We start from the raw sequence: 15,108 nt of genomic DNA, 5'->3' as shown, positions 1-15,108 counted from the left end.
ATGACAGCTTAATGTTTTTTATATTTTTACTACATACATTTTTTTTTTAAATATTGTGTTGCCTTTTTGTCATCATTTGTCAAGTTGAAGTCGGAAGTTTACATATACATTTAAACTCAGTTTTTCACAATTCCTGACATTTAATCCTAGTAAAAATTCCCTGTCATATGTCAGTTAGGATCACCACTTTATTTTAAGAATGTGAAATGTCCGAATAATAGTAGAGAGAATTATTTATTTCAGATTTGATTAATTTCATCACATTCCCAATGGGTCAGAAGTTTACATACACTCAATTAGTATTTGGTAGCATTGATTTTACATTGTTTAATTTGGGTCAAACGTTTTGAGTAGCCTTCCACAAGCTTCCCACAATAAGTTGGGTGAATTTTGGCCCATTCCTCCTGACAGAGCTGGTGTAACTGAGTCAGGTTTGTAGGCCTCCTTGCTCGCACACACTTTTTCAGTTCTACCCACAAATTGTCTATGGGATTGAGGTCAGGGTTATGTGATGGCCACTCCAATACCTTGACTTTGTTGTCCTTAAGCCATTTTGCCCTAATTTTGGAAGTATGCTTGGGGTCATTGTCCATTTGGAAGACCCATTCGCGACCAAACTTTATCTTCCTGACTGATGTCTTCAGATGTTGCTTCAATATATCCACATAATAACACCATCCTGCAGCAAAGCACCCCCACAACATGATGCTGCCACCCCCGTGCTTCAGGGTTGGGATGGTGTTCTTTGGCTTGCAAGCATCCCCCCTTTTCCTCCTAACATAACAATGGTCATCATGACCAAACAGTTCTATTTTTGTTTCATCAGACCAGAGGACATTTCTCCAAAAAGTACAATCTTTCTCCTCATGTGCAATTGCAAACCGTAGTCTGGCTTTCTTTATGGCGGTTTTGGAACAGTGGCTTCTTCCTTACTGAGTGGCCTTTCAGGTTATGTCGATATAGGACTCGTTTTACTATGGATATAGATACTTTTGTACCTGTTTCCTACAGCATCTTCACAAGGTCCTTTGCTGTTCTGGGATTGATTTGCACTTTTCGCACCAAAGTACGTTAATCTCTAGGAAACAGAATGCGTCTCCTTCCTGATGGGTATGACGGCTGCGTGGTCCCACGGTGTTATACTTGCGTACTATTGTTTGTACAGATGAACATGGTACCTTCAGGCATTTGCAAATTGCTGAAGAATGAACCAGACTTGTGGAGATCTACAATTTTGTTTCTGAGGTCTTGGGTGATTTCTTTAGATTTTCCCACGATGTCAAGCAAAGAAGCACTGAGTTTGAAGGTAGGCCTTGAAATACATCCACAGGTAYACCTCTAATTGACTCAAATGGTGTCAATTAGCCTATCAGAAGCTTCTAAAGCCCTGACATCATTTTCTGGAATTTTCTATTTTAAAGGCACAGTCAACTTAGTGTATGTCAACTTCTGACCCACTGGATTTGTGATACAGTGAATTATAAGTGAAATAATCTGTCTGTAAACAATTGTTGGAAAAATTACTTGTGTCATGCACAATGTCCTAACTGACTTTCCAAACGTATAGTATTTTAACAAGAAATTTGTGGAGTGGTTGAAAAGAGAGTTCCAACCTAAGTGTATGTAAACGTCCGACTCCAACTGTATATTTGAATGACAACTGAGGTTTTCCAGAATGTAATTTGACTATTTAATTTGAATATATAATCAAAGACAGAAATAGTTAACGATTAAAAAAAAGATTTACTTTAAGCCCTTACACTCATGGGAATTTGCCTATATTCTTACAGAAATGTGAAAAGCAAATGCATAACCATGGTAGATATTAAAATTGGACAGTTTGGAGGTCATGGTAATTTTTTTAGACTAAATGTGAGGACACCGCAGTTTGCCTGGCACAAGACTGAATCCAAATATTACATTGTTGATTTGATGTGCATTTTACATTTACTGCACTTTTTACCAGATTTGTTGATAACAAAATACTCTGGATCCATTCAGTAACATGATACGAATATTCTTGGAGAATTTGGGGTAGGCGCATCATAAGAAAAAAACAGACAAGGGTTTGAGTGAGATGTCAATACATGTTAGAATCACCTTTGGAGGTGATTACATCTGTATGTCTTTCTGGGTAAGTCTCTAAGAGCCATCTACACGTGGATTTTGTAACATTTTCCCATGATTATTTTCCAAATTCTTCAAGCTCTGTCAAATTGTATCTTGGTCATTGCTAGACAACAATTTTCAGGTGATGCAACCATTTTTGTAGTTGCATCATGCCGACACACATCAGATAACATGTTTGTATTATCTTATCTGTGTATTGTAGGCATATGCACTGCTCAAATAATCCATCCATCCCCATGAACATTATTCCATGGTCTTTTTCATATCATTTTTTTGGTGGCTAGTCGGGAAAGGCCTACCAGCGCCTTTATTTTGACATTGGATCCTCGGCACATCTCATTGTTATCTTTGTTGAGTATTTATAATTACATGTTGTTTTATCAACTATAATAGCTTTATATTTGCAAATCATGCAATCATTATTGTAAATCATTGAAATTAGAATTGTTAGTTGGCGCCAAATCTCATCCATAGTCTCTGTCCAAACAGGAAGTGGCATAGGCTGCTATACTTGGTTTAAACCAATGACTGTATTTATGAATGGACAAAGCCACCGATCACGTGACACCATTAATTCCTATGTGAAGACTAAATATTGCATTAAACCCAAATTAAGTCGTTTAAGATGGCGTCTCATGCATAGTTTGAGCTATTCCAGGAAGTGACGTTGCAGGCTAGCTCAGTGCTGGCACCTCTTATTGAGAAACTCAAGTTGAAAGCCGACGGGGTACTGCAGGCTGCCATTAGCAACTAAATTATCCGTATAACTTCTTCAGTGTGAGATAAAAAAAAAAAAATGGTTCAAGAACATACACAGTACCATGAATGGCTTCAAAAATGTTTTTATTTACACGAAGATTGACCACCAAGATTGTACATTTTCCTTTCTCTGTGAAGGTCAAAAAGCCACGGATGGTCACTAAGCTAACATATGGAACTGTTTTAAAATGGTCATACTAATTTAACTATTTTATTTAAAATTTTATGACCGCTATATGTAACCCAAAAATATATTAAAGCAGTGTTTGATGAAATATTAAATAATAGCCTTACCGCATTTGGCCTTGAATTTACATTGATTCAATGAGAAGGAGCAGTTATTCTCCCCTGGATTGAACACTGGGACCTCCTCTACTAATGTCCTTGGAATCTCGAAACCGAGGTTTGCCACTTCCTGTTTGGACAGACGAATTTTGGCGCAAACAAACAATTCTAATTTCAGAACAGGTTGGAATTTTAGTGTTGAAGTTTCATTATAATTGTCTTTGATTAATTTATTGTAACTTGATATGTTATGTGTAACATAATAGTTCCCATGTGGCTCAGTTGGTACAGCAAGGCGCTTGCAACGCCAGGGTTGTGCTTCAATTTCCACAGGGACCGGTACAAAAAGTATGAAAATGTATCAATCAATCAAATTTATTCATAAAGCCCTTCTTACATCAGCTGATGTCACAGAGTGCTGTACAGAAACCCAGCCTAAAACCCCAAACAGCAATCAATGCAGGTGTAGAAGCACGGTGGCTAGGAAAAACTCCCTAGAAAGGCCGGAACCTAGGAAGAAACCTAGAGAGGAACCAGGCTATGAGGGGTGGCCATTATAACAGAACATGGCCAAGATGTTCAAATGTTCATAGATTACAGGTCAGCACCTCAGGAGTAAATGTCAGATGGCTTTTCATAGCTGATCATTCAGTATCTATACCGCTCCTGCTGTCTCTAGAGAGTTGAAAACAGCAGGTCTGGGACGGGTAGCACGTCCGGTGAACAAGTCAGGGTTCCATAGACGCAGGCAGAACAGTTGAAACTGGAGCAGCAGCACGGCCAGGTGGACTGGGGACAGCAAGGAGTCATCAGGCCAGGTAGTCCTGAGGCATGGTCCTAGGTCCTCCGAGAGAGAAATAAAAAAAGAGAGAGAGAATTAGAGAGAGAGAATTAGAGAGAGCATACTTAAAATTCACACAGGACACCGGATAAGACAGGAGAAATACTCCAGATATAACAGACCGACCCTAGCCCCCCGACACAAAAATACTAGAGGCTGAGACAGGAGGGGTCAGGAGACACTGTGGCCCCATCCGATGATACCCCCGGACAGGGCCAAACAGGCAGGATATAACCCCACCCACTTTGCCAAAGCACAGCCCCCACACCACTAGAGGGATATCTTCGACCACCAACTTACCATCCTGAGACAAGGCCGAGTATAGCCCAAGAAGATCTCCCCCACGGCACAAACCCAAGGGGGGGCGCCAACCCGGACAGGGAGATCACGTCAGTGACTCAAATGATGCACCCCTCCCAAGGACGGCATGGAAGAGCACCAGTAAGCCAGTGACTCAGCCCCTGTAATAAGGTTTGAGGCAGAGAATCCCAGTGGAGAGGAGGGAACTGGCCAGGCAGAGACAGTCAGGGCGGTTCGTTGCTCCAGTGCCTTTCCATTCAACTTCACACTCCTGGGCCAGACTACACTCAATCATAAAACCTACTGAAGAGATGAGTCTTCAATAAAGACTTAAAGGTTGAGACCGAGTCTGCGTCTCTCACATGGATAGGCAGACCATTCCATAAAAATTGAGCTCTATAGGAGAAAGCCCTGCCTCCAGCTGTTTGCTTAGAAATTCTAGGGACAGTAAGGAGGCCTGCGTTTTGTGACCATAGCGTACGTGTAGGTATGTATGGCAGGACCAAATCGGAAAGATAGGTAGGAGCAAGCCCATTTAATACTTTGTAGGTTAGCAGTAAAACCTTAATCAGCCCTTGCCGTAACAGGAAGCCAGTGTAGAGAGGCTAGCACTGGAGTAATATGATCATATGACATTTTTTTGTTCTAGTCAAGATTCTAGCAGCCGTGTTTAGCACCAACTGAAGTGTATTTAGTGCTTTATCCGGGCAAAGTAGAGCATTGCAATAGTCTAACCTAGAAGTGGCAAAAGCATGGATACATTTTTCTGCATCATTTTTGGACAGAAAGTTTCTGATATTTGCAATGTTACTAAGCAGATGGAAAAAAGCTGTCCTTGAAACAGTCTTGATATGTTTGTCAAAAGAGAGATCAGGGTCCAGAGTAACGCCGAGGTCCTTCACAGTTTTATTTTAGACGACTGTACAACCATCAAGATTACTTGTCAGATTCAACAGAAGATCCCTTTGTTACTTGGGACCTAGAAATAGCATCTCTGTTTTGTTCGAGTTTAAAAGTAGAAAATGTGCCGCCATCCACTTTCTTATGTCTGAAACACAGGCTTCCAGGGAGGGCAATTTTGTGGCTTCACCATGTTTCATCGAAAGGTACAGCTGTGTGTCATCCACATAGCAGTAAAAGTTAACATTATGTTTCCAAATGACATCACCAAGAGGTAAAATATATAGTGAAAACAATAGTGGTCCTAAAACGGAGCCTTGAGGAACACCGAAATGTACAGTTGATTTGTCAGAGGACAAACCATYYACAGAKACAAACTGATATCTTTCCGACAGATAAGATCTAAACCAGGCCAGCACTTGTCCGTGTAGACCAATTTGGGTTTCCAATCTCTCCAAAAGAATGTGGTGATCGATGGTATCAAAAGCATCACTAAGGTCTAGGAGCATGAGGACAGATGCAGATCCTCGGTCTGACGTCATTAAAAGGTAATTTACCACATTCACAAGTGCAGTCTCAGTGCTATGATGGGGTCTAAAACCAGACTGAAGCGTTTCGTATACATTGTTTGTCTTCAGGAAGGCAGTGAGGAAGGCAGTGAGCTGCGCAACAGCTTTATGAAACATTTTTGAGAGGAATGGGAGATTCGATATAGGCTGATAGTTTTTTATATTTTCTGGGTCAAGGTTTGGCTTTTATTACTGCCACTTTTAGTGAGTTTGGTACACATCCGGTGGATAGAGAGCCATTTATTACGTTCAAAATAGGAGGGCAGGAAGCAGCTCTTACAGTAGTTTAGTTGGAATAGGGTCCAGTATGCAGCTTGAAGGTTTAGAGGCCATGATTATTTTCATCAATATGTCAAGAGATACAGTATTAAAAAACTTGTGTCTCCCTTGATCCTAGGTCCTGGCAGAGTTGTGCAGACTCAGGACAACTGAGCTTTGGAGGAACACGTAGATTTAAAGAGTAGTCCGTAATTTGCTTCTAATGATCTTTTCGTCAAAGAAGTTCATGAATTTATCACTGCTGAAGTGAAAGCCATCCTCTCTTGGGGAATAGCTGTGCGACAGTATCAAAAATACATTTTGGATTGTTCTTATTTTCCTCAATTAAGTTGGAAAAATAGGATGATCGAGCAGCAGTGAGGGCTCTTCGATATTGCACTGTACTGTCTTTCCAAGCTAGTCGGAAGACCTCCAGTTTGGTGTAGCGCCATTTCCGATACAATTTTCTGGAAGCTTGCTTCAGAGCTCGGGTATTTTCTGTGTACCAGGGAGCTAGTTTCTTATGACAAATGTTGTTTGTTTTTAGGGGTGCGACTGCATCTAGGGTATTACGCAAGGTTAAATTGAGTTCCTCAGTTAGGTGGTTAACTGATTTTTGTACTCTGACATCCTTGGGTAGGTGGAAGGAGTCTGGAAGGGCATCTAGGAATCTTTGGGTTGTCCGAGAATTCATAGCACAGCTTTTGATGATCCTTGGTTGAGGTCTGAGCAGATTATTTATTGCGATTGCAAACGTAATAAAATGGTGGTCCAGGATTATGAGGAAAAACATTAAGATCCACAACATTTATTCCACGGGACAAAACTAGGTCCAGACTATGACTCTGGCAGTGAGTAGGTCCGAAGACATGTTGGACAAAACCCACTGAGTCGATGATGGCTCCGAAAGCCTTTTGGAGTGGGTCTGTGGACCATGTGAAAATTAAAGTCACCAAAAATTAGAATATTATCTGCCATGACTACAAGGTACGACAGGAATTCAGGGTACTCATTGAGGAACGCTGTATATTGCCCAAGAGACCTGTAAACAGTAGCTATAAAAAGTGATTGAATAGGCTGCACAGATTTCATGACTAGAAGCTCAAAAGACGAAAACGCAGTTGTTTTTTTTTGTAAACTGAAATGTGTTATCGTAAATGTTAGCAACACCTCCGCCTTCGCGGAATGTGCAGGGGATATGGTCACTAGTGTAACCAGGAGGTGAGGCCTCATTTAACACAGTAAAATCATCAGGCTTAAGCCATGTTTCAGTCAGGCCAATCACATCAAGATTATGATCAGTGATTAGTTAATTGACTATAACTGCCTTGGAAGTAGCCCTATTTTGAGATGTGAGATATCACAATCTCTTTCAATAATGACAGGAATGGAGGAGGTCTTTGTTCCAGTGAGATTGCTAAAGCGAACACCGCCATGTTAAGTTTTGCCTAACCTAGATCGAGGCACAGATATGGTCTCAATGGGATAGTTGGGCTGACTACACTGACTGTGCTAGTGGCAGACTCCACTAAGCTGGCAGGCTGGCTAACAGCCTTCTACCTGGCCTGCACCCTATCTCATTGTGGAGCTAGGGGAGTTAGAGCCCTGTGTTTGTTGGTAGATAAGATGAGAGCACCCCTCCAGCTAGAATGGAGTCCGTCACTCCTCAACAGGCCAGGCTTGGTCCTGTTTGTGGATGAGTCACAGAAAGAGGGCCAATTATCTACAAATTCTATCTTTTGGGAGGGGCAGAAAACAGTTTTCAACCAGCGATTGAATTGTGAGAATGCTGTAGAGCTCATCACTCCTCCTAACTGAGAGGGGGCCAGAGACAATTACTCAATGCCGACGCATCTTTCTAGCTGATTTACACGCTGAAGCTATGTTGCGCTTGTTGACCTGACTGTTTCATCCTAACATCGTTGGTGCTGACGTGGATAACAATATCCCTATACTCTCTACACTCGCCAGTTTTAGCTTTAGCCAGCACCATCTTCAGATTAGCCTTAACGTCGGCAGCCCTGCCCCCTGGTAAACAGTGTATGATCGCTTGGATGATTTGTTTTAAGTGTAATACTGCGGGTAATGGAGGCGCCAATGACTAGGGTTTTCAATTTGTCAGAGCTAATTGTGGGAGGCTTCGGTGTCTCAGGCCCCGTAACGGGAGGAGAAGAGACCAGAGAAGGTACAGCCTCTGACTCCGACCCGTTGCTTAATGGGGAGAACCGGTTGAAAGTTTCTGTCGGCTGAATGAGCGACACTGGTTGAGCATTCCTACAGCATTTCCTTCCAGAAGCCATGAGAAAATTGTCCGGCTGTGGGGACTGTGCGAGGGGATTTATACTACTATCTGCACTTATTCGTGGCACAGACGCTGTTTCCTCCTTGCCTACACTTAAATTACCCTTGCCTAACGATTGCGTCTGAAGCTGGGCTTGCAACACAGCTATCCTCACCATAAGACGATCGTTCTCCTGTATATTATGAGTACAGCGACTGCAATTAGAAGGCATAATGTTAATGTTACTACTTCGCATTGGTTGGTGGAGGTCCTGACGAACCATGTCCAGATAAAGTGTCTGGGGTGAAAAAGTTAAATGAAAAAAGTTGAGCGAGGGGAAAAAATATATATATAAAAAACGGTAATTAAAAAGTAAAGTTGACAGGTAGCAAAGTAAGGTTAGCAACAAACTGCACAGCAGCACATAAACAAGTCTACAAGTTGTGACCGGAAATGACGCCTGTCTCACAAGTCACCACAGATCACAAGACCGTCTTGGAAGCCCTCACTACTGTATGCACTCACTACTGTAAACCGCTCTGTATAAGCACATCTGTTAAATGAATAAATGTCAAAAATATATATGTTTGTCATTTTTTGTCTTTTGCATGGAGAATGTAACTTTATTGGCCCAAGCCAAATTGATGTTTTGTTATGTAATTTTTTTGTCCAGCAAGGTATTTTCCTCCCTTCAACTTGGATCTGAAACTACACATCTTTTGTAAAATTAACGAATGGTGTCTTTCAAGCTTTCAAGGGCTGAGACAACATTACAATCAGCATAGCCCAATAACCTACAACAAACATTTAGCCGATATAAGATGTGTAGCCTATAGTCAGATGTTGTGCCTCTCAAATATTTGTATTCGACAAATGGCCCCTGATTTATTCTGACAGAAGTGAAGAGCCTATTCTCTAGGTAATCTCTTGACCATCCGTTCTATTATACAGCCAGACCTAAACCCTGCCTCTCTTATCTCCATTCAGCCAATGGGGAGTGGGGTGGGCTCGGTTTGGGAATAAATTTGACATTTTAACCGTGCTCGAGAGCAAACCAGCGAATATCACTCTGATACATGCCACCACACTGACTGGAGTACAAGAGAGCATCGCACTCGAGTGCGCAGTGCTCCAAGTGCGTCTCAGTTAGAAAAGAGGATAATTTGGCTTTTTTGACGTTGAGGGGAAAGCAACCACCTATTTCTGCATTGTGTTTTTTCTTCTGAGGAACATCTTAAACAACTTATTTTCCCTCGGAAAAAAACTACAGAAAATTCACCTGGAAGGTGGCAAATATTTTTCCTCCAGCTGAATGAGCAGCGCGCCCTTGTTCGTCTCTGTCCGGTGCGCTGTTGCCTTCTCCTTCCTTTGGATTTTACATAATCGAGTGTAGCCTAACAACTGGACGTATGATGCGGTAAGAGGGAGCTCCAGCCATTTAGGTGGATGTCGCTCAGTCACTATTTTTTTTACTTCCCATGGCCGTGATTTATAGCGTATGATCGTCTGACCCGGTAAACGGAGGTTTAGCTAGTTGGGTCTCCATCCCATGCGAGTTCTCTAATGCATTGGGCTGATCACAACTTTACGGTCCACTCAGAAGATCCACTGGGGCGAAATTGTAACAATAACTTCACCGATAAGCTTAGTACCACACCGTTAGCCGAATCAGGTAAAATGGCTTTCTACTAATGTTCTACCACGAATGTGTAAAAATACAATAGCCTATCAATTGTAGACAATTTGACACCTGTGTTTAAAATACTATTTACATGATCATATTAATTTGGTTGTTTATTGATTAGAAAACGTATACATAATTTACAATACACACTACATTATAATATTTAAATCGCATAGTGTTAATTCGGTAGATAATCTTTTTTTGGAAACTACTTATTGAAAAATAGTCAGGTTGCCTAGCTAATGGAAGGTCAAGAAATGACAAGCTCCTAGTACCTACAGTATTTCACTGATGACACAAGCACAGTATCTCTCACACACACACACACACACACACACACACTGTGGTGACATGTTAGCCTCTGGTTATTACTCTCATTACAAAACTCACACACTCATCCCCTTCTAACATCTAGCCATCCTGTCTGTCTCCCTCCTATCGTTCAGGACAAGGGGAGAGAAGTTTGGGGAGAATGAGGAGTCGTCGGGTGCGGGGGAAGCATGAGCGGCCGGCGTATCACTGTTAGACGGGTGGCTCTGATGGTTCTATGGGAGTGTACAGCTCTAAGCCTCCTACAGTGCTGGGTGGTAGGGGCGGCAGCCAGCAGGGCCGGGGCAGGAGCGTCTGCAGGGGCAGGGGGCTCCAGCGACGCCACGGGGCCCTTCGCCTGGCTCCTGTCTGACAAAGGGCCCTTTCATCACTCCCAGGAGTTTTCTGACTTTACGGAGCGCTACCAGCAAGGATTCACCACCAAGTACAAGATATACAGGTGAGTCTGTCTGCATGGCTTAAGTAAAGATGGCTGCAGGGTTTAGCGAGACTATTGAGATCTTCGAAAGTTTGTTGAGTAGCAAGGTTCAGAGTAAGATCAACACTATGGTTTAGGGATACCTGTACATGTGACATTGATACAGGTGGGATTGCCAGTGTGTGTGTGTTACGAAGCAGAGGGGTTTAGCCTTACAGCTGGCATTTCTAGTTCCAAAAGAACAGGAAGGACGAGGCAGTTTGCAAAGTCTGGCAGAGTGGCCACATATATCGCAGCTCACAACCAGTGTTCTTCATCAATAACATATACTGCACTGACTGCTGGCAAGGTCGGGTGGATGAATACTGGGGTTGTTTGCTGTAGTGAGTGCTGTCTTTGTCACCTGTCCATACCTATCATGTTTATTGTGATTTTTCCATATTCGTGCAAGGCGTGTGTGTGATTTTGCATGTGTTTGTCCCTGGTGTGTTTGTGTGTGATGCTGTCAGGCATGGGATTGCTGGAACAGCATAGTGGATGATACCAGCTAAAGGGTCCTGATTGACACACAGTGGCGTTTGGCTGCCGGCTGAGGTGACACGGCCAGGCACAGATGGGGAATGTAACGCTGCTCTCTCTCATCCAGTGCTCCAGTGACCTGTTCAGTCAGGACCAGGGAAAGAGAGTCAAGAGGACTGTGAAAGTGTTAGCTCTCTCCCTCTTTCTCTCTCTCTGTGCCTTACTCCCCCCTGCTGGTGACTCTCAGCACAGAGCTACACCTACTGACTCTGGAAGAGAAAGGGCAATAGTATCTTAGAATTTCAACACCTCAGTCAATGTCATCCCTTATTAAGGACTGTGATATGTAATAAGCTCTCCCTTCTCCTGTGCAAGCGATAGTTATTTTGAGCTGTTATGTTGTGCCATAAAAATACATGTTAGAATTTTCAAACTCGTTTTCATTGGCAACGCATGTAAAGCATTTTTATCAAAAGCAATCACTTTTCATGTGAAAACACAGAATCCTACTCATCACACATGCTTAATTACGTCACTTTTGTTTTGAGCTGACTTCGCTGTCGGCCAGAGCGAGGCACCTGGCTCACGCCCGGGAGGCAGCCTGGATCCAAAACGAGTGCAATCACTTTTCATCCGGTTTAAACTCCTCCCACCGGGGTAACCCTTGCCAGATAAACAAACCCCCTCAATACCTTTGCCATTCAACTGCATTAGAGCAGAATTCTGGATTGACAGTGGAATCAACCAATCAAATTTTGACTTGCAAAAAAATGTCAGTGTATGGGATGATTTGTATATTTTACTGAGTGACTGCTGTCTTTCTATCGGCCGTGGTATATAGGCCTATGTTTTATAAAAAGTGCGCTCTCCTACATGGAGTGTGCAGGTATTATGGTTGCTGTCTTTTCAGGACCACGAGACTAGCTGTCACATCCTTTGACGTGTCACTGACTTTTGTCGCTATTGGTGATAGTGATGGTGTGGGCTACCATAAATTGGGTGCGCAGTGTGGCTGTTGCGGGTCGCATTATTCTGTGCCAGTACTGTTATGTCTCTGTGCAAGTTGCAGCCTTGTTTGATTAATTCACGATGTCATCAAAAGCATTGCTTCTTCTGCATTAGAGCTATATATAATGTTGGGTGCATATAGTGATGTTATGACTCTGTAATTTGTCTCGATTTTTGAGTTTGATACAATGTTTTGGAATATTTTTTTTTTCTCTCAGAAGGCCTAGGTCCAATAGCCACGGTTCGCCACCGACAAAAACATGTTTGTTCTGGAGAGGCGTCTTGATCAAAGCCTACAAGATTAAATCATCCGATAGTGTCGTTCAATGGCTGGTAACTATGCCACTGGTTTATTTTCAGAGCCATCCTAAGGCAACAGACAGTTCTCATTGCCTGTAGAATAGTCCTCCAAGAGGGAAATGATTTTCAGTCTCCTAAAAATCACACAACATAGCCACACAGAATATAAACTGCTTCAAATGGTTAATATATAGACTCAGCATAACCTCTCCTCCCCCAGCCAAAGGTTGAGTGATGCCTCGGGACAGTCACAGTAGCGTGTCCCTGTAGCTCGGGGAGTCGTGACGAGGAGCTCATAGAGCACAGGTCTTATGGTTCCTGACAAGTGTGTGATGGGGGATTATATGGGGCAGAGGTCCATGGTGTCACCTCTGCCATAGCGACTGTGTGTGTGTAGCAGAGGTCCAGAGCCTATGCTGTGTGTCGGTGACAGAACTCTCAGGGGCAGCCGAGTGAAGATGTGAGGAGTGTTGATGGCAGTCTGGTGCTGTGTGTGCTTATGTGCACAGTCTTGCGTGTGTGTGAATAAGCTATACCGATGTAGGATCTTCATTTGATCACTCTTTTGTTGCTGAGAAATGCAAATTTGTAGTGTATTCAAGGTTTAAAAAAGCTTCTAAAGTTTGTAATTTTCACTTTAAAATGTCAGACTTGATTTGCCCTAACAAAACATTTATCAACCCTACAAAAAAAATCTATTAATTAGAATCCACATAAGCTTCTGGATTATTTTCCACCTGTAGCAAACTGGCTCAATAAGTATTCAGACCCACATTTTATTACGTTACAGCCTTATTCTCAAATGGATGAAATCGTTTTTTCTTCATCAATCTACACACAATACCCCACAATGACAAAGCAAAAACAGGTTTTTCAAAATGTTTACAAATTTAGAAAGAAAAAAAAAACAGACCCTTTTGAGCTCAGGTGACTCATTTTCCCATTGATCATCCATGAGATATTATACAGCTTGATTGGAGTCCACCTATGGTAAATTCAATTGATTGGACATGATTTGGAAAGGCACACTCCTGTCGATATAAGGTCCCACAGTTGACAGTGCATGTCAGAGCAAAAACCAAGCCATGAGGTCGAAGGAATTGTCTGTAGCGCTCCAAGACAGGATTATGTCGAGGCACAGATCTGGGGAAGGGTACCAAAACATTTATGCAGCATTGAATGTCCCCAAGAACACAGTGGTGCCCATCATTCTTAAATGGAAGTTTGGAGCCACCAAGACTCTTCCTAGAGCTGGCCACCCGGCCAAACTGAGTAATCAGGGGAGAAGGGCATTGGTCAGGGAGATGACTGAGCACCAGAGTTCCTCTGTGGACATGGGAGAACCTTCCAGAAGGACAACCATCTCTGCAGCACTTCACCAAACAGCACTTTAAGGTAAAGTGGCCAGACGGAAGCCAGTCCTCTGTAAAAGGCACATGACAGCCCACTTGGAGTTTGCCAAAAGGCACCTAAAGGACTCTCAGACCAAGATTCTCTGGTCTGATGAAACCAAGATTGAACTATTTGGCCTGAATGCCAAGCGCCACATCTGGAGGAAACCTGGCGCGATCCCTACAGTGAAGCATGGTGGTGGCAGCATCATGCTGCGGGGATGTTTTTCAGCAACAGGAGACTAGTCAGGATAGGGAAAGATAAACGGAGAAAAATGCGGAGAGGTCCTTGATAAAATCTGCTCTAGAGTGCTCAGGACCTCAGACTGGGGTGAAGGTTCACCTTCCAACAGAATGATGCCTCTAAGCACACAGCCAAGACAATGCAGGAGTGGCTTGAACCTGATCAAACATCTCTGGAGACCTGAAAATAGCTGTGCAGCGACGCTCCCCATCCAACCTAACAGAGCTTGAGAGGATCTGCAGAGAAAAATGGGAGAAACTCCCCAAATACAGGTGTGCCAAGCTTGTAGCATCATACCCAAGAAGACTCGAGGTTGAATCACTGCCTAAGGTATTTCAACAAAGTACTGAGTAATATCTTTTTTAATGTAAATGTGGTATAATTTCATTATGGGGTATTGTGTGTAGCTTGAGGGCTGTAACGTACCAAAATGTGGAAAAGGTCAAGGGGTCTGAATACTTTCCGAAAGCACTGTATGTGTGAGATATTCCAGGCACTGCTACAGTAATGTGTCCTTGCGCAGAGTGTGAGATCCTGACTCGTCTGCTTTGTTGTGACAATAGAGACACAATGAGGATCAACAGTGAACATGGTGTGTAGCTCTACCCCGCTCTGCCAACCACCATAGATTATAAACCAGGCCAATATGATGGCTGTTTACAGTGAAGGTGATTACATTCACACCTGCCTCTGGTAAGGAAGAGAGGCCAGGTACTAAATACGCATATGTTAGGCTCCCTCCATTATGTGACGGTAGCCTCATTTTGTGGCCCAGGCTAAAGTCTTATGGCTGGGATCGGGACTAGGGAGAGGGTAATACCGTAATGACCCTGTTGTGTGATAAAAATTAGCTCCTCATCCTGGAGATATAGCGATACGCTACAGTGACTA

The 15,108-nt window shown here is 42.9% G+C and overlaps 1 protein-coding gene across 1 annotated transcript in view; it reads left to right on the top strand.

Annotated features, from left to right (window-relative positions):
* The first annotated feature begins 9,391 nt into the window (after positions 1 to 9,391).
* LOC111976091 (BMP/retinoic acid-inducible neural-specific protein 3) overlaps positions 9,392 to 15,108 on the top strand; it is a 60,220-nt gene continuing 54,503 nt past the window's right edge. The window contains exons 1-2 of the mRNA XM_024004833.1: positions 9,392 to 9,995; positions 10,454 to 10,776. Of these exons, the coding sequence (XP_023860601.1) occupies positions 10,508 to 10,776 (269 nt within the window). The 5' untranslated portion in view covers positions 9,392 to 9,995; positions 10,454 to 10,507. The remainder of the gene's footprint in view (positions 9,996 to 10,453; positions 10,777 to 15,108) is intronic.

This window comes from Salvelinus sp. IW2-2015, linkage group LG16 (assembly GCF_002910315.2).
Source record: "Salvelinus sp. IW2-2015 linkage group LG16, ASM291031v2, whole genome shotgun sequence".
NCBI classification, from domain to species: domain Eukaryota; kingdom Metazoa; phylum Chordata; class Actinopteri; order Salmoniformes; family Salmonidae; genus Salvelinus; species Salvelinus sp. IW2-2015.
This window is presented reverse-complemented; position numbering and strand designations above follow the sequence as displayed.